The sequence below is a fragment of the Hemitrygon akajei genome, chromosome 3 (assembly GCF_048418815.1).
Source record: "Hemitrygon akajei chromosome 3, sHemAka1.3, whole genome shotgun sequence".
NCBI classification, from domain to species: Eukaryota; Metazoa; Chordata; class Chondrichthyes; order Myliobatiformes; family Dasyatidae; genus Hemitrygon; species Hemitrygon akajei.
The window spans coordinates 171807238-171832879 of NC_133126.1; the positions used below are offsets into that span (position 1 = coordinate 171807238).

Consider the following 25642-nt stretch of genomic DNA (forward strand, 5'->3'; position numbering starts at 1 on the left):
GTAACATGCATTGCATAGGTACAATTTCAGAACAGTTTCTTTATTGCTTTTATTTCACTTACATAAACAATTTGATGGAAATCCCTCTCCCTGGTCTTCAACTTAAAGTGTGAATAGTTCCTCCTTACAGCTGCTGCCTGCCCTGAGTTGCTCCAGCATTTTCTATTTTCATAGATGTAAAGTTTTATCCAAATCACCTGCTACATACAGTGCCTTGAAAAATATTGTACTGTAGTTCCCCATGACTGTTGGGCATTTGATAACACCCCAATGAAGGTCTCAGCATGTCAAAAAGTTCCAATATTCTAGTATACAGTGATTGCATTACAATAAAAAATCAGCATCAGCATTTGTAACAAAGTTCTGTAACAGACAATTCAGACTTTTTTTATCCAAATAAACGAAAAAATAATTTGTTTAAAATATTCTATTTCAGTAAATAAACAAAATAACATACCCCTCTCACCATTTCCGCCTATAAAGACAGGACAGAGGCCAAAATTGAATTTACCCAAACTAGTACACAATGAAGCAGTTCAAATTCCATAGATCAAACAAGAATTTTGATCGAAGTATGTTTTTGTCTCAAGGGATTTATGCCTGAAGCCCAATACATTTTTATGCTAATTATTGCTTCTGGCTATTTCTCCTAATTTTTGTTTATACTCTAGACTAGTTTGGCACTTTACATTTATCCAGACAACCGGTGGAGTTGCACAAACAAATCCCACACAACCAAGACATCAAGCTCTTTATACCTTGAAATACTTTTACTTCCTTTCAAATTTGGCACAATCAGAGCAGAGAGAGTCAACTACATAGGGAAGAAAGCCTTTTGGTTTGAAAGGTGTAGAAAATGTATTTGCCCACAGAATGGGGTTAGAGCAATTTGCATTCTTTCAAGAAAATATACAAAAACATCTATTACATGAAGGGCAACACAATTAAGACTGAAATGCTGAGGTTTCAAAGTTCAATACAACACCCTGTAGTGATTGACTGTCCATGCCAATGATGCAGACATACAATGGTTTCAAAACACTTGCATCAATTGATCAGGACTTTCTGGGTGTCATCTAATTCAATGGTCTGAAGTTTGGGCTAATAAAAGAACGAGTCTTTGGAGAACCATTTAGATTTTGATGAATTAAAATAGGAAAAGCACCATGGATCTTCTGTACTTGCATGTTTCCTGTGATTAGTACCTTTTATAATGGCTAAAGTGTTATGACCTCAAACTTACAGATTTACAAGGAACAACTAAAAGAAACTCCCCAGAAGACTTCATAGACTCAGGGTAGTAGTCAAGTTATTTTCTATGTACCACAATCCAGTGGAGACATATGATTTTTATAGCTACAGACTGTTAAAAATGCAAACCAAGGACAGGAACTGGATATTTCTGTTGTAATGAAGACTATATTTTAAATTGTATACCAATTTTTTTTTTCAAATTTCCTTTTGGTTACAAATTTAACTTATTTAGCAATATTTTTTAGACACATCATAAACATACCTAAATTGTTTGAGACATAGTCCACTTTGGCATTAATTGGAAATTATGCATCACATCTTAGAACACTTTTCCTTAAAAAATAACTACCAGCATGGTTCAGTGAATGAAGTGCCTAGGGAGAGGTAGCACCTCTGAAGGGGCTTGTCTTATCCATTCTGGGGCAGCTCATTCATTCAGTCCCACTAGAACTCAGTTCTTAACAGCAGCTCCAAGAGATGCTTGCATGCCAGTGGTCACACCCTGGTACACCACTTCAATAGATGGACTAAATGCAAGGGTAGCTGGGAGGCCTCATTCCCCAGTGAGATAGGGACATGCCTCTCCTAGCATGTAAAGTCAGCTCCGACTGACTGGGCAGATGAGATAACAGTGAGATCCGACAGTCGGGAAAGCAACCCTGCAAAGCTTTGTAGAGAACAAAGGGAATGTCAGGGCAAAGAAGTCATGGTCATCCCACCCATGGAAAACCCCAGTTGTGAGGACTACTTGTACCACTGGACATGGACTCTGAGGTGGAGATTGTGGAACGTCCCCACTTAGTCATAGAAAAGTACAGCACAGAAACAAGCCAGTCTGTGCTGAACCATTTAAATTGCCTACTCCATCAACCTGCACCTGGAGGATCATACCCTTACCAACCATATACCTATCCAAACTTCTCAAATGTTGAAATCGTGCTTGCATGCACCACTTGTACTGGCAGCTTGTTCCACACTCACGACGTTGAATGAAGAAGCTCCCCCTCATGTTTCCCTCAAACTTTTCACATTTTACCCTTAACCTCAATGGCTGTAACACTAAAAGAAACTCCCACATAGGTTTGCTGTCAATATATACAACAGACAACCACCCACTGGCATGGCTGACCTTTACTCAAATGTCAGTTCTTGTTCTATAAATGATTCTATAGCTTTCTCCACTTACATCTCACATGTATAGATTTCCTAACCCCACAGGACAAATATAGGAGTAACCTACAACTCAGAATGGACAACATATGGAAATCCCATTTAAGCATGACAGTTCGTTACTGCTTTCATTCTGGTTCTGCCATAAAGACTCGTCTAATTGGAGTTCTGTTAAACTGAAATCTATTTCATTATTTAATTAGAGAATAATTCTGATACAATCATTTAAACAAAAACCATTCTTTAAAGAAAAATGAAAAACTATTATACACATTTAAAAATGAATTCTTGATACTGCCACTTATTTTATTTCACAGACCTTCTAAAGGAATATTTTGTGCATGCTAGGAAGTGAAAGTAAACACATCCGGAATTGGAAAAAAAATCACACTATGAAGAAAAATTAACTTAAATTAACGTGCACTGTTCCACAGGTAAGTGCAGTGTTGATCTGTCCATCCTCAGGCCTAAAGTCCTGTGCACCTCATGCTTTAGAAGACAGCGAGCACAAAACCTCACTGGACTGCAAAGTGACATTTAGAAATCAAGGTTACAGGCATCATTGAATTTGTTTGAGGAGTCTCCTGTGGATCCAGGACCACAAATCCTTAATACTTCAGAGCAGCAGCTACTGGCCATCATATTTTTTTTAAAAAGTTTTCCCTCGGTGATATTAATAATGAAATTATTATTGCTTGCTGGAGCCCAATTCCAAGTCCATTCGATCATTTCTTCTTTTTCAATAAATCCTGGTCTTCATTTGGTGTATCCTTCTCAGGTTCAGCATGGCCGTACCAGAGAGAAAGCAGAATAATTACGTGACACACATGGAGTGAGATAGAGCTGTACACAGTTGAGGGATATGTATTCCACAACATCTCAATCAGTCCTAAAATAAGAACTCTGAAAGAAGAATAAATGATATCACAATGATTTACTTTTGAATAAGAAAGTAATAAGCAACTTCTTGAGTAAGAAAACCCTCAATCTGCTCATCTTTAACAGACACAGAGGACTTCCCTGGGCTCAGTTCTAAGCAAATAATCATCCTTAATACATTCAGTCAGCAGAATAGGGAACTATCCCTTTCCTGCACACAGTTCATTTAATCTGCTTCTGCAATATGTAAATGCCTAGTATGGAAACTATGTTAATGTCTAACTAAAATAGAATCAACTAGAAGTATGCAAAAGGCATGCAAAGTAAAAAAAAACCATGAAATTTGATTAAAACATTTCACCCAAAATACACAACATATAAATATAATTGCCCTTTGTATCACTGTACACAAAATTGTTTATAGACAATTTGCCAAAATATTCCCAATATCTTCAGTTACAAACATGCATTGAATAAAATTTGCAATTCAATACAAATAAAAAGATTTAGTGGACTTACTCCCAAGTATCCTTAATTTTCCACTAATGATTATTTGCTTCTCAAATTCTGCTGTTCTACACTTTAAAAGTTATATTTCAAGCCTTCAATTCAGGTACCTTGGTAAAACAGTAGATGGTGTACATTGCACCCTGTATTCTAGTGGTGGAGGGAATGAATACTTAGGTGACCTAATAGGCTGACTTCCAGAAATTGGCAGGAACAGCACTCAAGGGTGGTGGGGGGGGTAAGTATTGAATCACTCTTGACTTGTGCCTTGCAGTCGACTCACCTGATCAACTCTTGTGGTCATGGTATTTATGAAAGCAGTTCCTCTACGGGAATTCCATTAATCATCATGGAAGGTGGTCAGGGACTTGAATATCATTTGGGACTTCTTTAGCAAATGTTTGATTTTAAAAAAAAAGCCTATGCCTAAATACTAGCTATTACTGCATTCAGGTTATGTGATGGTGTGGAGTTGCAAATGCTCTTAAACATGGTGTGATCAGTGAATATCCATTTATGTGACCCAAGAACAGAAGGAACACACGTTGTTCCTTACATACCCACTCTCCCCTTCTCTCACCCCCCCCCCAACTACCCAAAAGCTTTTGCATCACCACTTCCCCCCAATTCCATCTTTTTATATTGGCCATCTCCCTGCTCTTTCCAGTCTCAACCTGAAACATCGATATGATTGTCCATTTCCCTCCAGATGCTGTGTGACCCACCGAGCTCTCACAGAATTTTGTACATACTGTTACATTGTGAAATGATGGAACTTACTTGAGGAGATGAGCAAGTTTTTTCACGTGTGTGCTCCATAGAAGGTATGGCAGAGTATGAAAGTACCAAACATAGAATTGGTAATGTAGTGATCGACTGAAACAGATGCCAATGAAATTTGAGGTGAAGAGAACAAATACAATTTGTATACTTCAATTAAGGGAAAATTAAGTACTTATGTAGTTGAAACTGTTGCATCAGCATTATATTGTTTTAAATCTATGGAGGAGCATGTTACTTAACATTTTGATAAACATTTTGTATTAGCATCAATTCTGTGATTATAAAGTAAGCAACATCTAATTCAACATGCTTTGCTAAATTAAATCAAAAATGACAATTTGGGAATTAGTGGCTTGCTACCAATTAATGTGCATCATTTCCTGTCCCATGCTGATTCCCAGTATCACTACTCTCAGCCCAAGTTCAAAAATGTAGAAAAAGTGCAAAAATGGGGGCAATAATCAAAAAGGGTGATGAATACAGAACTAAAGGTGTTTTATTTCAATACATGTAGTACACGGAATAAGGGAGAGATGATTTTGTAGAATGCCTGTGAGATGGCTTTTAAAACTAGCTTGTGGTTGAGCCCACTAGAACGTTAGGTATTGCATAATGAACCAGATTTGATTAGGAAGCTTAAATTAAGGAACCCTTGTGAGACAGTGAACTTTATCTTTTCCTTCTTGAACTGCAGGTTGTGTTCTACCATACTATGATTAATATTATGGTGGAGTAAAGGGAATTACAAAGGAGCTGGCAAAAGTTGATTGGACAGAGACACCAGCAGGGATAGCAATGGCTGGAATTTCTGGGGGCAATTTGGAAGGTGCAGGATAGATACATCCCAAAGATAGTCATATTCTAGAGGTAGTAATGGGGGAGGGGTGAAAGAAGAGGTCAGAGAAATGGTGGCCTCAAGTGCTTTGCATCATTCTTCACTGTGGAAGACATTTCTGTATGCCAGAAATTTGAGTGTCAGCGGCAGAAGTGAGTGTAGCTGCTATTACCAAGGAGAAGGTGCTTAGAATTCAGAAAGGTCTAAAGGTAGATAAGTCACATGGACCAGATGGACTACAACCTAGGATTCTGAAAGAGGTAGTCAAAGATTCCTAGAGGCATTAATGATCTTTCAAGTATCACTAGATTCTGGAGGACAGGAAAAAAGCAAATGATGCTCCACGCTTCAAGGTAGGGAGGCAGAAGAAAAAAAAAATTATAGGCCAATTAGCTCAATTTCAGTGGTTGGAAAGATGTTGGAGTCTATTAAGGGTGAAGTTTGGGGTACTTGGAGGCGAATGATTCAACTAGGCCACAGTCAGCATTGTTTCTTCAAAGAAATCTTGCATGACAAACTTTGGAATTCTTTGAGGAAATAACAGGCAGAATAAAGTGTTAGTGATTGTTTACTTGGATTTTCAGAAGGCCTTTGACAAGGTTCTGCACATGAGGCTGCTTAGCAAGGTAAGAGCCCATGGTATTACTGGAAAGAGACTAGCATGGATAGAAGATTGGCTGGAGGCAAAGAGTTGGAATAAAGGGTCCTATTCTGATTGGCTGCCAGTAATAAGTGGTGTTCCACAGGAGTTGGTATTGGGACTGCTCCTTTTCACGTTGTATGTTAGCAATTTTGATGATGGAATTGATGGCTTTATGGCCAAGTATGCAGATGCTACAAAGATCCATATAGAGGGACACAGTGTTAAGGAAGCATGGAATCTGCAGAGGGACTAAAAAAATTGGAAGAGTGAGCAAAGGGGCAGACAAAATATAGTGTAGGGAAGTATATGGCCATGCACATTAGTAGAAGGAACAAAAGGTACAGATCATTTTCAAAACAGAAAATTCAAAAACCAGAGCTACAGAGCGACTTGGGAATCCTCATGTAGGATTCCCTAAAGGTTAAGTTGCAGGTTGAATTGGTGGTAAGGAAGGCAAATGCAATATTAGCATTCATTTGGAGAAGACTCTTATACAAGAGCAGGATGTGATGCTGAGGCTTTAAAAGGCATTGGTCAGACCACATGGAGTATTACGAGCAGTTCTGGGACAATGATCTACAGATGTGCTGGCACTGGAGAGGGTCTAGAGGTTAGCAAGAATGATTCTGGGAATGAAAGGATGAATGCAAGAAGCATTGATGGCTCAGGGCCTGTACTCAGTTCAGAAGAATGGGGGGGGGGGGGGGTGGGGGGAGTGCGGAATTGCATTTAAACCTATTGAAATTTGAAAGACCCACAAAGTGGATGTCTACACAGTCTGGAAAGGATGTTTCCTGTAGTGGGTGAGTATAAGACCAGAGGGCACCACCTCAGAATAAAGGGACATCAATTTAGAACACACGAGAATGAATTTCTTTAGCAGTGGGTGGTGAATCTATGGAACTTATTGCCACAGACAGCTGTTGAGGCCAAGTCATTGAATATAAAGAGAATAATAGATTCTTGGTTGGACACTGTCAAACATTACAGGGAGAAGGCAGGATAATGGGGTTGAGAGGTATCAGCTACGATGGAAGGGTACAGCAGACTTGAGGGGCCAAATGTCTTATGATTTAACACAAAATCTGAAACTACCAAATAATTCTGACCCAAGCACATTCCTTGTTACCTACAAAGTCAAAAAATGAATCTAATTTATGGTACAAAATTATCACCTACTCTTACTAATATTAAATCAGGGAAGTCTTCTCAGAGGCTCTCCTGATTACATTACATTCCTGAAGATCACGTACATGTATTACGCCAAGGAGAAATTACACAAGATTAGATTAAGCTGCCCAAAAGAAAGTAATGCCAAAGTTGCAGGATCTATTATGTACATGCAGCAGTGGAAATTATGGCAAGACCTGAGGATTTTGCTGACTGTAGCACATGCCTGAATTGGAACAAAAGCGAAGTATTTGTATTTCAGCTTATATTATCCATGATTCATCTTGGAAGGCCGAATTTGAAAGCAGAACACAGGGCTAGTAGCATTCTTGCAAGTGTGGAGGAACAGAGGGGTCTTGGGGGTCCACAGATCTTACAAAGTTGCCATGCAAGTTGAGAGGGTGACTAAGAAAGCGTATGGTGTGCTGGCCTCCATTAGTCAGAACATTGATCTTTCGAGGTGGTGCAGAAGAGTTTTTGAAGGGTTTTAGGCTGAAATGTTGACAGTACTTCCCCCTCACCCCCCCTCCCCCAATAGATGCTGCCTGACCTGCTGAGTTCCTCCAGTGTTCTGTGTGTTGCTCAAATTTCCAACATCAGCTAATTCTCATTTGACATTTACCAGGATGCTTCCTGGATTAGACAGCATGCCTTTGAGGGGAGGTTAAGCCAAGACTTTTCTCTTTGGAGGAAAGGAGGATGAGAGGCTACGTGATAAAGGTATACAAGACACGAGGAATAGGTAGAGTGGACAGCCAGCTCCTTTTTCCCCAGGGCAGAAAAGGCTAATGAGAAGGGATAATTTTATTGCAGGAAATTATGGGGGGGGGGAGAGGGTGAAAATGCCAGAGGCAAGATTTTTAAAAAAATATATACACACACAGTGGTAAGTGCATGGAATGCCCTGCCAGGGGTGGTGATAGAGGGAGATACATTTGGGAGAATTAAGAGACTTGGATAGGTTCAAGGATGAAGAATGGAGGGTTGTGTGGGAGAGAAGGGTTAGAATGATCTGAAGTATGTTGTTAAAAGGTTGGTACAACATCAAGGACTGAAGGCCCTATACTTTTCAATGTTAGGTCAATTTTCTACTATTCAGCCCTCATTTCTTGATTTTGTGGTCAGTTACTCAATAACAAACATTCAGAAACTAAATGATTTTTAAAGGATATGATTTGCAGTTAAAGGCTTGTGTTGTGATTCTCTCTCTTCTGGGGCCTTCAGAAGTGAAAGCATTCCCTCTTCAGATCTAGGACATGAAACGGAATAACAATTAGAGCCATATCTGGAAGCAACTCAATCAAATTGAAAAAGTGAATAAATTGGAATGAATATCATTCTCCTGTGGGTTTTCAGAACTCTATGAAATGTTTCAGCAGAAACACTGTTCTTATTCTGTGAAAAAGATAGAGAAGCACTCAGCACTGAGGGACGTCCAAACAATTACAATTGTTCCGTAACCCTGTTGTGCCTACAGAACTCCACAGTCAATGGATTTGAAGGTATTTAAAATATACAACACAATCTGAAGAAAACTAAAATCAGATACACCTGATAGAATGATCCTATTTATTCACCATGACATAACAATCAGACCTACGCTGCACCCCACCACCCTCTATAATGCAAGTTTCTTTTCTCCACTTCCGTGCTCTGATCTGAAAAACTGTTTCTCTACCCACAGGTGCAGCCTGACCGAGTGTGTATTTCGATCATTTTCTGTTTCTATTTTAGATTTGCAGCATCTGAATTTCTATTGATCTTTCATTCATGGTATGACTGTGGAAAGAAATCCAACTTCCAGCAAATAACTAACCAGCTCTCCTAAAGACTAAGCAAAGAATTTCCAAAACATGAGCAAAGTAGGTGTGAAAGAGAAGGGCATGCATGAGGAGAAAGGGAAACAATGCACTTAATGTACACAATACTGAGAAAAATGCACACACTTGTTCCACCTGCAGATTGCAAAGAGAAGCAGAACAGTCAGATGTGCCACTAATAGTGCAAGATGGAAGTAACGACTGAGGAAGACACTCTCAGGCAGGAAGCGCCAGTTCACCGTCCACTTGAAGAGAAACTGGCGACCAAGATCAAATGCTCTTGCTATATATCCAACAGGATTTTCCATCAGGAAGGGCAAACCCAGCACCACCTAAATAAAGAAAAATACCTTTATCAGTCATGAATTCAGCAATACATCAAGTTATATAGCACATGACTCCTCATGCCTGTGCAATAAAAAATGCTGGAGTAACTCAATAGAAAGGAATAAACAGACGATGTTTTGGGCTGAGTCCTTTCTTCTGAACTGAAAAGGGGGAAGATGCCAGAATAAAAATGGATCTGTCAGCTCTTTGCAAACATTCTTTTGGTTATAGAAAGTGAAATTAGATAATTTTCGAGTCCAACTCTTGTTGGAAAACAAAGCTTTACAGAAAACTCAATTTTTCTATTTGTTAAAATGATCCTCTCAGTACGCAACCTTCGACTTCCACATCAAGTTTAATATAAAGGAGGTGACCCACTTTCAGGTGATTGAATAGAGCATCAAATGGTCCAACGGAACCAGACAGTCCTCTGTACAGGAAAAAAGCCTGCATAATGCACATATCATTGCACACTTCTGACAAATTGAACTGTTTTTCTACCCTTCAGTTATTAAAACAAAAAGATTACCAGAAATTTTCCCACTTCAAATTAATAGAAAATGTGATGACATCAACACAAAACAATGCAACTACTCTGGAGGTCCAGCAGTATCAATGGAGAAAAACAAATTTGGCATTAAACATAGCTGGAAAAAGGACCTAGGCAAGTGGTTTACTTACTTTCCAAACTAACATCATTTATTTTGCTACTTCTGTACTGTAACATGAATAACTTTGTATTAGTACTGGAGCTCCACCAGGGACCCAGGGACTGGAAGGGCAGGATGTTGACAGTTGACCAAGGTTGGATTGATCTGCATACCAATTTGGGAGGTTAAGAAGGGCTTCTTCCGCAACAAAATCTAGGCTCAGAGCGACTCACTGCGGTTGGGCCCGGGTCCTAATGCGAAGTGAGATTCCTTCAGACAATTTAAACACAGGCCCAGATAGTCTGGGGGCTCTTCTCTCCATGATGCTAAGGCTGTGAGACTGCCCTCAGCTGCTGTACTTTATGTCTGTGAACTTTGTGGCTCACTAATATGTTGAACCGTATACCAAGGCTTTAGGCCTACTCCAAAGATTTGGATCCAAGGACTCAATTTGGTTCAGAATGCCACTGTTGCTTGCTTCTATTGTTTGTATGATTTGTTTCCCCCCCCCCCCCCTTTTTGTTCTGTGTACATTGGGGGTTGGTCTTTTTTTAAAAATTAGGTTCTTTCCAAGTTCCTGCTTTGTGACTGCCTGTAAGCAAACAAGTCAAGGTTGTACAATTTATATATTCTTCGATAATTAATGCACTTTGAACATGATATACAGTCTGCTTGAATTCAAGGAAATAACAGGCAGGGTAGACGAAGTCAGTGGATGTTGTTTACTTGGATTTTCAGAAGGCCTTTGACAAGGTGCCACACAGGTGTCAGCCTAGCAAACCAAGAGCCCATGGTGTTACTGGGAAGATGCTTACATGAACAAAAGATTGGCTGACTGGCAGAAGACAGTAGGGTTAAAGGGGACCTTTTCCGGTTGGTCATGTGACTAGCGGTGTTCCACAGGGCTCGGCGTTGGGTCTGCTACTGTCCATTTCATACGGTACTGATCTGGATTGCCTACCCATTATCCAGAGCTGCATTTACATTTAATCTTCAATGCATATTCAGGCCTGAAGATTGGTCACTGAATGCATTTTTGCTAAACGTCCCGACCCTAAAAATGTTTTAACAGTCTGTCCTCTCGGCCTATCTGGACAAAAGCCAACCTGGAGGATCTACTCAAATAGGGCAGGAGAAATGCCGTTTCAGAACCCTCCCAATTACTCTGTGCATATCTACGCTATCATCCCTAATGGCTACCTACAAAATGCTGATCAGAGGGATTGTTCTTTGAACAACAGTCTTTAGAAATGCAGCTTCATTTGTATGCTCTTTTCTTCGCTGGCCAATTGCAGCTTAATTTCATTCCTTGCTTTCGCCTCTTCATTCTCTGGTAGCTAAAACTCTTTCCAGGGGCACAAGCAAGATAAATTCGTCAGGCTTACAGGCCCTTATCAATGTACAGGAAGGGATTGGGATGGTCTGTTTGAATGAATGCAAGGACCTCTCCCCAGCAGCACCTCCTTCCAAACCATCCGATCAGTTGAAGGCTCAACCACTGAAAGGTTCCGGCTCCTTGTATTCACTCTCCATTAGGCTGGGGCGGGGGGGGGGGGGGGGGGAGAGGGTGCAGGGTAACTGTCTTCAAATGCCAAGTGTAATCTTCCTCAGTCTGCCATGCTATTTTCTAAACAGGAAGAAAACTCAGAAATCATAGTTACAAAGTGCCTTGGGAATCCTAGTGCAGAATTCCTCAAGGTTAATTTACCAGTCAGTAGTAAGGAAAAGAAATATTTCTTTTAATTTATTACATTAATTTCTGGAGGACTAGAATATAGAAGCAAGGATGTACTGCTGAGTCTAAAGGTATTGGTTAAACCACATTTAGAGTATGCAAGTTGTTTTAGACTATAAGACAACAAGATATAGGAGAAGAATCAGGCCATTTGGCCCATTGAGTCTGCTTCTCCATTTCATCATGACTAATCCATTTAGGCTTCACGTCTAAAGGATGGTCTGGTACTGGAGAGAGTCCTCAGGTTTACAAGAGTGATCCTGGAAACAAGTGTTAATGAGTGTCTGATAGCTCTGGGTCTGCATTCACTGGAGTTTAGAATGGGGTGGGTTGTTCTCACTTAAGTCTACTGAACACTGAAAGGTCCAGATAGAGAATATTTCCAATAACTGGTGAGTCTGGAGGGCACGGACTCAAAAGGAGGACATTTACAAGGAGGAATTTCAGAGTGTTTCAAACAGATGTGGAGACCAAGCCATTGGATATAGTTGAAGTGGAGACAGATAGGCTCTTATTAGTAAAGGTTAAGGGATAAAGCAGGAGAATGGGGTTGAGGGGGTAAATAAATCAATCATGATTGATAGTTCAAATGGCCTAATTCGGTCCCTATGTCTATGGAGTCATGATCTGCACTATTGACAGAAAATCCCAGATTGAAACACAAGGAAAAATGTCAAGAGTAGCTTTTATATTCTTTGACAATCTTGTATACCTCATCTTACATTTTTTCACGTAAATCACCAATCTTTATGAAATTTAGCAGAGGTTCAAAAGGATTGAAACATACACTACCTCACCTGTAGAACAGCAGCTCCTGAATCCATAAATTCAGATGTTGATCAGCTTGTCTCATTATATTATCAGCAACACCCTTTGATGGAGGCTAAGAAGATTTGCACGGGGGTGGGGGGGGTGGTATTTAAACCAGAGTTGCACGGGGATGGGAACCAGAGTGCCAAAGCAGATAGTGGAGTGGTTGTGGAGAAAGATGTTAAGCCTACAGAGTCAGGAATCAAAAGGTCAAGAATGGTGGGACTGATGTTTTGAGCTGTGTATATTTCGATGCGAGGAATACTGTAGGCCAGGGGTGTCAAACTCATTTTAGGTCACGGGCCAGATTGAGCAAAATACAGTTTCATGCAGGCCAGATCAGTCGGACGCGTACGAACACAGCTTTCGTTGCCTCTGTTTTTTCAGCCTGCTCTCATGTGTCTCAGTCTCTGCTATAACTACAAAGTGTTTCACTTTACAAATTCCATTTCTTATGAAGAAGACTGCCGAGCAAGATTGCCGAATAAACACTAAAAACCCTGAAAACCTGGTACCTGAATAAACTCAGCATTAGCCATATCATACCATTGAGAGTAGGGGAGATTCAAACAAGAGGACATGATTTGAGAGTTAGGGGGCAAAAGTTTAAGGGAAACACGAGGGGGTATTTCTTTACTCAGAGAGTGATAGCTGTGTGGAATGAGCTTCCTGTAGAAGTAGTAGAGGCCAGTTCAGTTGTGTCATTTAAGGTAAAATTGGATAGGTATATGGACAGGAAAGGAGTGGAGGGTTATGGGCTGAGTGCGGGTAGGTGGGACTAGGTGAGATTAAGAGTTCGGCACGGACTAGGAGTGCCGGAATGGCCTGTTTCCGTGCTGTGATTGTTATATGGTTATACGCCATAGGCGCTTCGATTACTGGGGCCAGCTTTAATAGTAATTAGATATTATCTCGCGGGCCGGATTTGGCCCGCGGGCCTTGACTTTGACATATATGCTGTAGGCAAATGAGGATGAGCTTAGGGCATGGATCAGTGTGGAATTATGACCTTGTAGTCATTAGTGAGACAGGGTTACAGGAGGGGCAGGACTGGCAGCTCAGGTTTTATTGTTTTAGAAGTGATAGAGTAGCAAGGATTAAAGAGGAGGGGTGGCATTATTAGTCAGGAAAATATAGCAGTGCTCAGTCAGGTCAGACTGGAGAGCTCACAGTGAGACTTTAGAACTGAGGAATAAGAAAGGTACAACCACATTAATGGGCTTATATTATAGGTCACAACAATTTGCAGGATTTAGAGAAACAAATTTGCAGAGAGATCACAGACTGTTGCAAGAAATATAAGGTTGTTATAGTAGGCGATTTTAACTTTTTGCACATTGGCTGGGACTCTTACTGTAAAAGGACTGGATGGGAAGGTTTGTCAAATGTGTTCAGGAAAGTTTCCTTAATCAGTACATAGAAGTCCTAACTACAAAGTGTAATACTAGATCTACGATCAGGGAATGAGACAGGGTAGGTGAGAGGAGTTTGTGTAGGAGAACACCTTGCATCCAGTGATCACAATGCCATTAGTTTCAAGGTAATTAGTGAAAAGGATGGTATGGTCTTCCAGCTGACATTCTAATTTAGAGAAAGGCCAATTTTGATGGCATCAGAAAGCATCTGGCAAGTGTGAACTGAGCGAGTTTTCTGGCAAAGGTGTATTTGATGAGAATGAAGCTGAGAAGACAGCTTGTATATTTTCATCAGAATAAAATGCAAAGATAACAAGTTTAGGGAACATTGGTTTTCAAGAGATATTGAGGTCAGTGTTAATTAAAAGGAGGAGCATAGAAGGTATAGGCAGGTAGGGCTAATGAGGAATTTGAGTACAAGACGTGCAGAGAACATTTAAAATCAGGAGAGCTAAAAGGTAGCACGAGGTTGATCTAGCAGACAAGGTGAAGGAAAATCTTCTACAGATATACTAAGCACAAAAGGATAGCAATAGACAAAAATCAGTCCTCTGGAAGATCAGAGTGGTAATCTATACATGGAGCTAAAAGTGATGTGGGAGATCTTAAATGGATACTTTGCATCCACATTTACTCAGGAGAGGGACAGAGTCTATAGATGTAAGGGGATGCAGCAGGAAGGTCATGGATCCTATACAGATTACCGAGGAGTTTGCTGTCTTGAGACAAGGTGTTCCCCGTGGGAGGTTACTGCAGAAACTGTAGGGGCCCCAAGCAGAGATATTTAAAACATCCTTAGCCACAGGTGAAGTGCCAGAGAACTGGGGGATAGGTAATGTGTTTGTTGTTTAAGAAAGACTCCAAGAACAAGCCAGGAAATTATGGGTCGGAGAGCCTGACTGAGTAGTGGGAAAGTTATTGGAAGGTATTCCAAGGGACTGGATATACAAGTATTTGGATATACAGGGCCTGATTAGGGATAGACAACATGGCTCTGTGCGTTGTAGGGAGTTTTGAGTAAGTAACCAGGAAAGTTGTTGAAGGCAAGATAGTGGATGTAGTCTACATGGACTTTAGCAAGGCCTTTGACGAGAAGGTTCATCATTCGGCATTCAAGTTGAGATAGTAAGTTGGATTGTGGGGAAAGGAGACGTGTTTAATGACCACATCAGGGGCATCTTCTTCACTCAGAGGGTGGTGAGAGTGTAGAATGAGCTGCCAGCGCAAGTGGCAGATGTAGATATTTGGATAGGTACATGGATGGGAAGGGTACAGATGCAGGTCATTGGGACTAGGCAGATTGATGGTTTGAAATGGATTAGATGACTGCTGGGCCTGTTTCTGTGCTGTAGTGTTCTATGGCTAAAAATCTTGGGTTATTAAATTAACAACCAAATATATAGTTAGTAGATAAATGTTGATCTTAAAAATACTAATATCTAGCCAAACCTCATTAATCTCTTATAGAATATAATCAAGTACTCACACAAATCAAACAACGGATGTGATAAGAAAAGCAATTACTCAGAGCAATCTTGTATAGCAAAATACAACATCAAATAAAAGACAGCTAATTTAACTAATGAAATGTTGTTTGGATACAAGTAATTTTCCCCAATAAGTATTCTTCTACAATTCTAATGTTTCATTATTTGCAACTCAAGAACACAGTTGAAGCATGAGACACGAATTTTGATTTTGAATTTTGAAAATTGATTTTTTTTTTTTTAATACCAGCTTTTGTAAGGCTTCCCTGCAAGGTCTTTGTTGGCAGTTAGCTTTGATGAAATGCTTTGCAGGTTTTCGTGGAGAAAATGAGAGTTGCGCAAATACAAGTGACTTAAGTTTTCAATTAGAATAAAATGATACAATTGCTCAAAATAAACAGGCAAGGTAAAAAAAAAAACCCAGGAAGTTTACATTAATTAAGGAAACAATTATAAAGTTAGAATAGACAGTCTATTGGAATCAAGGGACAAATTTGCGGTCCAAACTCTTCTCAGAGGAGACGGTAAAGTTTATACTTCTTAATCAGCAATACTTACAGGAAACATACATCTGGAGACAATTCACTAGAGTAGAAAGAGACCAGTGAAAACAGCACTGCACAAGAAATCAACTAAACCACTTGAGAGCAACTTCAACTAAACCATTTAACTGAAACAAATCTTCACAGAGGTGTGCTCATGAAATTGACAATACAGATCAAAACAGGGCCATCCTCCACTAACATTACTCCACTCTGTTCGACCTGCTGGGTTCCTCCAGCAAACTGGTTTCAGTTCCAGATTTCAGCAGCTACAGTCATGTGTTGTCACTTAGCAAATAACTGACATAACAACTTGATGGAAAGACAACATTGACCCACTTTGTAAAACAAACTAGGGGTGATTGAAGACTTTTCCTCAATTATTTTTCTTATGATCAAAATCGTGCAGGTACTCAGGTTTTACATTAGTACTGTTACTCTAATTGGGAGAGACATGGAGGCCCACATACCTGCAAAGCAGCACAGATGCCTAGCTTCGGGATGGTCCGCACCAATCCAAACTCAAAGAGGAGAAGGAATAACAATCCTGGTGCGAAGAGCAAAATGTTCATCTTTATGGAAATAGCTAAACTGCCCAGGGAACAAACAGAATAAAATTCATTCTTTGTTCCAAAGAACATTGTTTACAGAAATAATAATTCCCAGCTTCACCGTGAGATAAAAGGTGAAACTCAGCTATTTCCTCCATCACCACCTCCCCTGTAGAGCCAGCACAGCAATCTATATTGACGATATACACAAATCATGCAATTCTATGGCCCAATGATATCTAGTTATAGAAGGAATATTTAATTTAGACAAATAAAACATTAAATAATTGTGAAACTTTTTAAAATCATTTAGGTCAGCAGAGATTATGGTTGCTGCAATTTATCAATATATCACTCTACATCTCAGTAGCATTTTCAATGTTGCATTAATACCTTCTTTATGATTATTTTATAAGATTTCAATGATTGCTGTATGAAGCTAATCAATTACTTTCAAGATTTATCAAATATTTCAACTGGTTCTTTGTTCTAAACAACTGTCATGCAAACAAGAGAACTGCTCAGGAGCTAAAACACCAGCAAACCACCTCAAAACAAAAACAGTGATGATGTCAATTACAGGTGGATTGATACAATTGTACTAAATGTAAATATCAAAAGTACAGCCTTCCATTTAAACTTAATCTTAAAGTTAACAATTGTGGTGTAACATACAATAATTACCAGTTTAGGATAGCCCTAGGTATACCATGCTTAATCAGAGTAAAACATTAAGGATTAAAAACCCTTGCAGAACCAAGTACAGCCTCCTCAGGAACTGCACAGCAGGCCATGCAGCATCCACAACACTACAACTTAATATTTCAAATGGTTATCCTTTAATCTAGATTGTTCATTTTATTTTTCTCATTTCAGATTTCCCAGATCACTGTTTTCCCTTTTAGTGCTCCAAAAAAAAAAGCAGCAAGATGTGGTATTACAGTAAGCAAATTGATAATCGAGGAGTTAGTTATTTAAGTTATATGCAGAAATAGTTATTGCACTAAATCATCTTTGTTCAGCGAGTATTATGGGGTGGGTTCAGTGCAGATTTCTTGACAAGCTGATTTACAGAAGATGTTCTGAGCAAAGTAACATCATATTAACAATAATATGATTAGTCGCTATAACCTACTGAAATTTCCAAGACTTTTGAATTTAACTCATGATTCTTTCCATTATCTGATAAGCCCATGAAGTTCCTGCCACATTATCTATGGCAGGAAGCAGGGGACACCTCCGCAACCAGCAAGAAACTGCAGAAATACTCAACACCCTGACTAAAGCGCACTGCCAATTTTCCAATTGTGCTGAATCAGTGAGGCCCTAAGAGTCTAAAGACCGAATTTCTGGTGCCGCTTAAACTCCTCAGGAAACTCTGCCATTGGTGAAGTGTAGTAAAGGTTTATGACCGTATCAATGGAAGAAATCAGCTGCTAGAGTCAAATTTCAAATAGCTTACCATTTTTTAATTGAATACATGCAACTGCTTTATGCATTTTCTAATATTCAGCTGCTGTAATGTGTTTACGATTTAAAATATTTCAAATGAATATTGTGAATCTTTCCAACATTTACAAAACACCAAAAGTGTCTGATCCTGCAGCAGGGACTTAACTAGCTTTAAAAATCATTTTAAAATCAAGCATAGTTAGGTCCCACGAAATGCCTTTATGATCAGAAGATTGTGCTGCCCAAATGCCTCATCAGCCACATTGAAGGTGACTCCATAGACAAGGTTGCTTCCAGAAGACCTGCGGGAAGCAGGTGTTGTACTGAGTACGGGAATAGCAAACACGGGCGACTCCATGCTCCGAAGAAATTCCACAGCATTTTTATCACCCCCTGGAGATTCCTCAATATGACAGGGCAAGGCAGGAGTGCAGATTACATTCTATCTGGCTAAATTAATTACCTCCTCGGGCCTTTATATTTTCCACTTGCAAGAAAGGAAACTTTTTAAAAACAACATATTATAATACTTGCCTAAAGAAGCAACAGCCTAGTGACCAGCGATTGTTCAGAAAGAAGTTCACAGCCACATAGAGGATCATCATGGCAACAGGGTCATTAAAGAGTCGAAGGATAAAGATAGAATGGATCCGATAGGAGGCACAGCACATGAAGAAAAACACAAATGGTGGAACCTAGAAAATGTGAAGATGGAAAGAATAAATGTGGTCTATTACAAAGCAAACATTATATAGAACTGTCTTTCTAAGCATTTTCAAGATCTGTCATGGGTACATTGAAACTTAGTGAAATGCATAATTTGCATTAGCAACCAACACAACTGATTGAGGGGGTGCAAGTGTCATCACACACTCCTACACTAACATAGCACACCCACAATGCTAGGCAGAAAACACAGACCACCAGCAGCAAAAACAACCCCCTTCCTTCCACCCACCCACCCATGTATGCACACAGTCCTTTAACTCCAGGACAGGCCTCCACTGGACCTGGATTTGTGCTCTCAGACACCAGATTGATCCTCCCCAGCAAACTCCCAGAGATTCACAGATCGACTCCAGCCAACAAGTCTCGACTTCTGATTTGACCCTCGATCCTCTGCATCAATCCCAGGACACGCCTATCACTGAACACTAGGACTCGAACTGCAGACTCGCCAATAATGGCACCCAAAATGTGTGGTCTCGAACTCTGTTCACGACTTTGAAACCCGGGGGGTATGTGGAACTCATTTGCCCCTGCCTGCATGGAACTTGCTAACAACTCACTGAGCTGGAGGGCTCCTTGTTCAATCATTGCCAGTCTGACACCCAATCACAGATGCCCTACATCTCCTTCGCTGGTCTGCAACCAGAGACCAAGACTCCAGCCTGACCACCAACCCCCTGAAATCCCTGATCATAAAGCCTAACCTGATCCCAAATCCCTCTCCATCCCCAAAACCATCCTTACAAACCCAAAATAAAATAAAATAATTAAAAAATTATTAAATCTCAGCTGCTACAACTTCTGTTGAGGTGATTGGTTCCATCTTGAAGTCAATGGAATGGAATTATAATCCATCTTTGTTTCTGTACTTTAAAACAAAATTAGAAGTTGTTATCAAAATAGCAATCACTATTCAATAAGAGACTATCAAGTGACCCAAATCCACATTTTGCTCAGCTACCTGCAAGATGGTGGGACCTTGGGCACCTGTAACATGACCAAGCTTATCTCAATCTTCAGCTTTCTCCTTTGTATTGTCCAACTTCCTTTAAGTCAATAGCTCCAGAGACAAGCCCATAAATGATAAAAAACACAACCCGTTAATATGCTCAACATGCTGGAGGAACTCAGCAGGCCAGGCAGTACCTATGGAAAAGAGCACAGTCGACTTTTCAGGCCGAAACCCTTATCAGGGCTGGAAAAGATGAGAAGTCAGTGTAAGAAGGTGGGGGAAGGGGAGGAAGTACAATGTAGTTGGTGATAGATATTTATTATCCACCATTATTTCATCTGTGGAGGCAATTTATAGGTTGGGTCGAGGTAAATTTATTTTGTACCTCAACGGGCACAAGCAGAACAGTTGAGCCTGGTAGTTTGATAGTTACTGGGTTATGATTTTGTTTTACATTTGATTTATTTAGTACCGTAATTCAAATTTAATTTCCTCAACTGCTTTGCTGGGTGTCAAACTCCAGTCTCCGAATAAAGTCTTTGCTACAGTCATGATGAAATGGTAGAACAGACTCAATGGGCTAAATGGCCCAATTCTGCTCCTGTATCTTATTAGTTAGGTTGCTCAGTATAGAAGTAGGGAAGTCATATTGCAGCTGTATAAAACTTTTCGGTCCCATCTGGCATAGTGTTCAGTTTTGGTTGATGCATTACAGGGGTTGTCTAGATAGCAATATTAACTGCAAGTTGGATACTTTTGTTGGATGCCAGTGGCCAAGGGAGCAACCTGATAGTAAAACAAAAATAGGAGAGGTGTAGAAAAATAGATAGAATTATCTTACCAGGTTAGAAATGGCAAATACTAGGACACAGCTTTAAAGTCAAGGGGAAAATATTAAATGAGATTTACAGGGCTTTTTTTTAATATATAAAATGCTTACACAGAGCAGTAAGGGACTAGAATGCACCACCAGAAATGGTGAGAGCAGATAGGATAGGAATATTACTATTAAGAGGCATCTAGACACATGAACAGGCAGATAATGGAGACAGGTAACAGGCAGATGGGAATAGATAAAAATTAACATGGTCAACAGATTTCATGAGCCATAGGCCCATTAGACATTTACAGTATATGGAACATAGAAACTACAGTATGTACCAGATGTCTAACTCAGGTGCTCCCAATCCAGGAAAGGCTCGATTCTGGGTAACAAGAAATGAGAACATCCTAACAGAACAGAAATTAGAAAGTGATAAAAAATATTACCCTTCAGTGCAGTGAACATAACTGGCTATTTCACGGTCTTTCATTACATCTGACTTAACATTCTTAAAGCTAATTAATGACAGATTAGAATACTGTATGCATTCAAATCTCCCATTTAGTCTATTTCCATGTTACATGGAACTTTAGATGCCATTATACACACACATTCTTATCCAAAGTATGTCTCGCTTCAGAAAATGGACATCTGACATTTGCTTACCTTTTTTGTATGATTGTAAATCCTAAAGACCAACAGTAGCGTGAAGAGGTAGAAAATGGCAAACACGTATTGTGCAAGGTGAATGTTCACTCCATGATCTGTGATGTAGTACAGCACCATGAAGACATAAACAAAACCTGCGGGATAACTGTGCAGAGAAGGAACAGCATTGTGCATTACAGCAAATTTGTGTTAACTCCAGCAATTATATAACTGCCTGCTGCCATTTATGCAAGAAACCACATCTGATAGCAAACTGGATATTCAGTTATACCACAAAACCCATAATCCATTCAAGTCTAGTTCTAACTGCCTTATAACATACTGCATTTTCCATCAGAGGGAGCAGATATTAACATGGACTTACTGCAGTGAGGTACAGAAACAGCAAACTGAAATTGAATATTAACATTAGTGGGTTATAATAGTTGAGGCAACTATGGACAGGAAACATGCCTGGAGTTTAACTGCTACAGTATGTATCAATTCTTTGGAATGAAAAGATAGCAATCTCACAGGATGGAATATGCGGGACAAAACAAAAATCTGATGGTATGAGTGTTGTTATTTTGCATATCTGAACAAAATGCATTTCCACTAATGCATTTTTGAAAGCTTACTAACATACATTATTGATCTGCAACTCAAAATGCATTTTCAAAATTAGTCAGCTTACAGCACTCAGGTTACTTGATGAGACAGTGAAGTAGCTGTAAAGTACTCTACTTACACTAGCGGTCCTGTGTCTCCTTTTAACTGAGTGTAATCATATGTTCCATTAATTACACCTTCCACTTCATCCATGTAAGCCTTCCAGTCGATTTCTGTGTCTGAAAATATAGATGATTTTTCTTTTTACAATGTCTTGAATTATTTCTATTTTTTAATTTTTACTTATTTCATAATACTGGTTGGGAAAATTTCATCTCACTGGGTAGATATCTTGACTTAGACCAGAATATACTATACAATGTCTTTCAGGAGCAGGCCCTCTTTCCCACCCCCCCATCACCCAAGATTGAACATTACAATAACACATGTAAGGTTGACAAGAGTTCTGCTAAAACTCAAAGGTTGGAAAGAATAACCAAACACTGATAATGCAGTAAACTAAATCTGAATGCAACTTGTTTAGATTGCCTTTTGCTGAAATAGAATTTACCCCATAAAGAGTGCATAATAAGCACTTTACGCTTATCATATCACAAAGCTCAGGCAGTGACATTTCCAATCTTGTGTTTCACAACTGTTCACAATATTATCTCCTTTACATTAGAGGAACAATGAAAATTGTGTGATCATCTTGCCCAGCTCCTGTGGTTAGTCTGCAGGAGAGACTTGGACTTCTGGTTGCCTACACTAAAATGTACCATTGCACTCTACACTCTCTGGTCTCTGCACTCATTAGAATGAGGCCCAACATAAGCTTGAGAAACAAATTTTCCTCTAAGCATGTTGTAAACTTCAGAACTCTACTGCATTAACAACTTCAGATAACTTTGCATTAAAGCTGGGCTTTGTGCCATTTATTCCCCTGACTACCCCCACCTCCCTTCCTACCTTTGTACCTTTTGGCCTGTTCAGCATAGGTCAGACTTCCAGAAAGTTAAAGCAAATAGCATCCAAGTTGAGCTGGTGAATTAGTGATAGGAGGCAGAGGATATTGGTGAAAGAATGAGTTTCTGATTGGAAGAATATGATCAGAGATTCCCACGATATGGATTGGCACCAGGACCTCATTGTTTGTGACAGATATCAACAACTTGATCAGGAATGTTGCAGGTATGATTAAAACATGCAGATAGTGAGGAAGGGCATCAAAAACTACAGCATGATATACATCAGATGGAATTTAATCTTGACAAGTCCAAGGTGTTGCAATTTGGGAAGTCTGATGGGGCAGGACATATTCAGTACGGATGTAAAAGAACTTGATGAATAGAGGAACTTGTGTTTATGTCAATAATTCCCTGAAAATGGCAACACAAGCCTACAAGGTAGCAAGGACACAAGGGATACTCAACTTCATAAATCAAGCATAGAAAATAAAAGTTGAGACAGTAGATTGTATTTTCACAAAACGGTGGTCAGACCACAGAGTACTTTGTGAGTGCCAAGTGCCACATTGTAATAACTATGCAGGATATTCAGTAGGATTTTGCCTGGTCTGGAGGGCTTTAGTTATACAACAGACACAGATGGAGCAGATAGAATCATTTTCTCATAGTATGTGTATCAAAACAATGGATAGAAGTTTAAAGCAAGAGAAAAGGAGAGATTAGGGAATTGAAATATCAAGATGCATATATCAAATATCTGTAAGGGTTAGCCAATTAACAGCACTTTCTTCACACATCTATACATTCATTAAGAACTCGATGGACTTGTACATTAAATGAATATAGTATTAAAAAGTGTATTTAACCATATCAATGAGAAAACCGACAATCTTTCAGTAGGTGTCCGACTTTTAGGTAGAACAGAAACAAACTATTCGGCCTAACTACTCCATGTTAGCGCTACTCGATTAATATTGCTCGCTTTCAATTTAACACCAACACAACTGTCCCTATTGCCAAGCACCATTCCTCAGCTAAAAGATACCTTCATGCTTGCTACCGGAGACGAAGAACTGAGCATGATTTTAGTTTCCCGGAGACACTGGTGCTGCTCAACACGAGTCATTCTTTCACAGACCGTGTCAAACAGGGATGTATACTTCCCCCTGCTGTCTGTATGATGGGGTAACATCAGCAGTCCCGAGCCGCTCTCTTTACTTACAAGGCACCCTATGGATGACCCAGAGGTTGACGCAGATCTCGGCGACCCAGAGGCAGACGGCCACCGGCACGGTGAACCGCGGCTTGAACAAGATCCAGTGCTTTTCTTGCCACAAGTCGCCCAGCCGTTCCCGGAGCCTGTCACGGCCCGACAACGCTGCCTGTGGCTTCGACTTCCAACTCGCCGACTTCAGCATCTCTCCGCCCGACCAAAGTGGGTCGGGGGCCGGGCACAAGAAGCAGAGGCGGGCTAGCTGACCGGACCCCGGTACCAGTCATCCGTTCCAGTACGAAACTCTTCCCCGACTCTTGTTGGGAACCCTCGCAGGCTAATTACAATATTCAGTGTCCGCGTAATACCACTCAATCGATCTTTGCCAGTGACTGTTTATAACCGATAATTATATGTCCGACAAGCTGATCCAGCAACAAAACTTGTCTCATGCAACTTGATTCACCAACTTTAGGGGGGGGGGTCTTTATATTGTGCCCCTGTTGTCCGGCGGACTTTTTCCTGACGGACAGGACCGATTAATCTAATTTGCTGTCCGCGGACCACGTGGAACAAGTATCACGTGACTCCTTTTGCGGCCGCGTCGTGATTTCCTGAAGAGTTTGTGTCGGCTACCGCTCGTTTTGTTTTTAATGTTTGCCTATCCTCCGAGTCACGATTCACAGTGTGGGTACCGCGCAGTAAGTCCCTTCGGCCCACTTAGTCCATGCCAGGCACCATTTACCAAAATCTCGTATTTTAATTTTCATTAACCCCTTCCCTCCCCACTCACCGGATTCATCCACTCATCAGTACACTGTCAAATAATATGCGACATGTAATTATCCCACCAACTAGCGCGTATTTGTAAGGTAGTTGCAGTGAGAGTGCACAGGCAGTGCCGGAGATCAGAATTGATTCTGGGTCTCTAGTGCTAGCAGACTTAAGCTCAAGTAGCAGAACTCTCGAGAGTGGAAGGAAGAAAGAAGGTAAAACCGGGAGAGGTACTGAGAAGGACAGCTGAGAAAAACAACACTGAAGTGAGAGAGGAAATGATAGAATGCATTGCAGGGAGAGTCAAATTTTGGGATTACGGGCAATCTAACAGAAAAAGAAAGGGCAGGAGATTGTTGTGCAAATGGAGATCAGGCTAAGCAGGGTCGTTAGTTTGTAGTAATTGGTATTTCTGCAAGCTTTCCAGCCCTATAACACCTGGAAATCTCACTCACTTCAATTCTGAATCTTTAAATTTAACAAATTAATGACCAGTGACCATGCCTATAACGGTGAAGATCAAGGAACTTTGATCTTTGATGCACTATCAATTACTCCAAAAGACTAGAAGTACAGTAAATACCGAAAGGCTTTATTAACAATAAAACGGATCTACGTCCATGCTGTATGTCTGTCCTGGACAGTGGGAGGAGCAGTGACACAATCGCCTTTATTCAGGGGTCTGTGGGAGGAGCCACAGGAGCAGTCAGCAGAGGGGCGTGTCCAGGCATGTCCAGACAGATAATCCAGTTACAATCTATATACATAGTTTACCACAGATATTTCTTGCAAAAATCTCACTGCTACAACTTATAATGACTCTTTCAAATCAATGACAAATTCTTCCCATGTTTGTTAGAAATTAAAAGTAAATTTATTTTTAATGTACAATTTGT

At 40.1% G+C, this 25642-nt stretch overlaps 1 protein-coding gene across 3 annotated transcripts; it reads right to left on the reverse strand.

Annotated features, from left to right (window-relative positions):
• Nucleotides 1–19: 19 nt before the first annotated feature.
• On the reverse strand, nucleotides 20–24449 carry alg3 (ALG3 alpha-1,3- mannosyltransferase). 3 transcript variants are annotated; one of them, XM_073041336.1, is made up of 9 exons: nucleotides 23982–24449; nucleotides 21931–22030; nucleotides 21201–21348; nucleotides 18565–18725; nucleotides 16498–16618; nucleotides 9197–9393; nucleotides 8413–8490; nucleotides 4591–4734; nucleotides 20–3327 (listed from the first exon to the last, which is right to left on the reverse strand). In XM_073041336.1, the coding sequence occupies exons 1-9, from the start codon at nucleotides 24175–24177 to the stop codon at nucleotides 3150–3152; spliced, it is 1323 nt and encodes a 440-aa protein (XP_072897437.1). In that variant the 5' UTR covers nucleotides 24178–24449; the 3' UTR covers nucleotides 20–3149. The 3 variants fall into 3 exon arrangements, with proteins under 3 accessions (XP_072897437.1, XP_072897436.1, XP_072897438.1); XM_073041335.1 differs by having other exon boundaries at nucleotides 9188–9393; nucleotides 23982–24448; XM_073041337.1 differs by lacking the exon at nucleotides 23982–24449 and adding an exon at nucleotides 23805–23901 and having other exon boundaries at nucleotides 9188–9393.
• Nucleotides 24450–25642: the final 1193 nt, after the last annotated feature.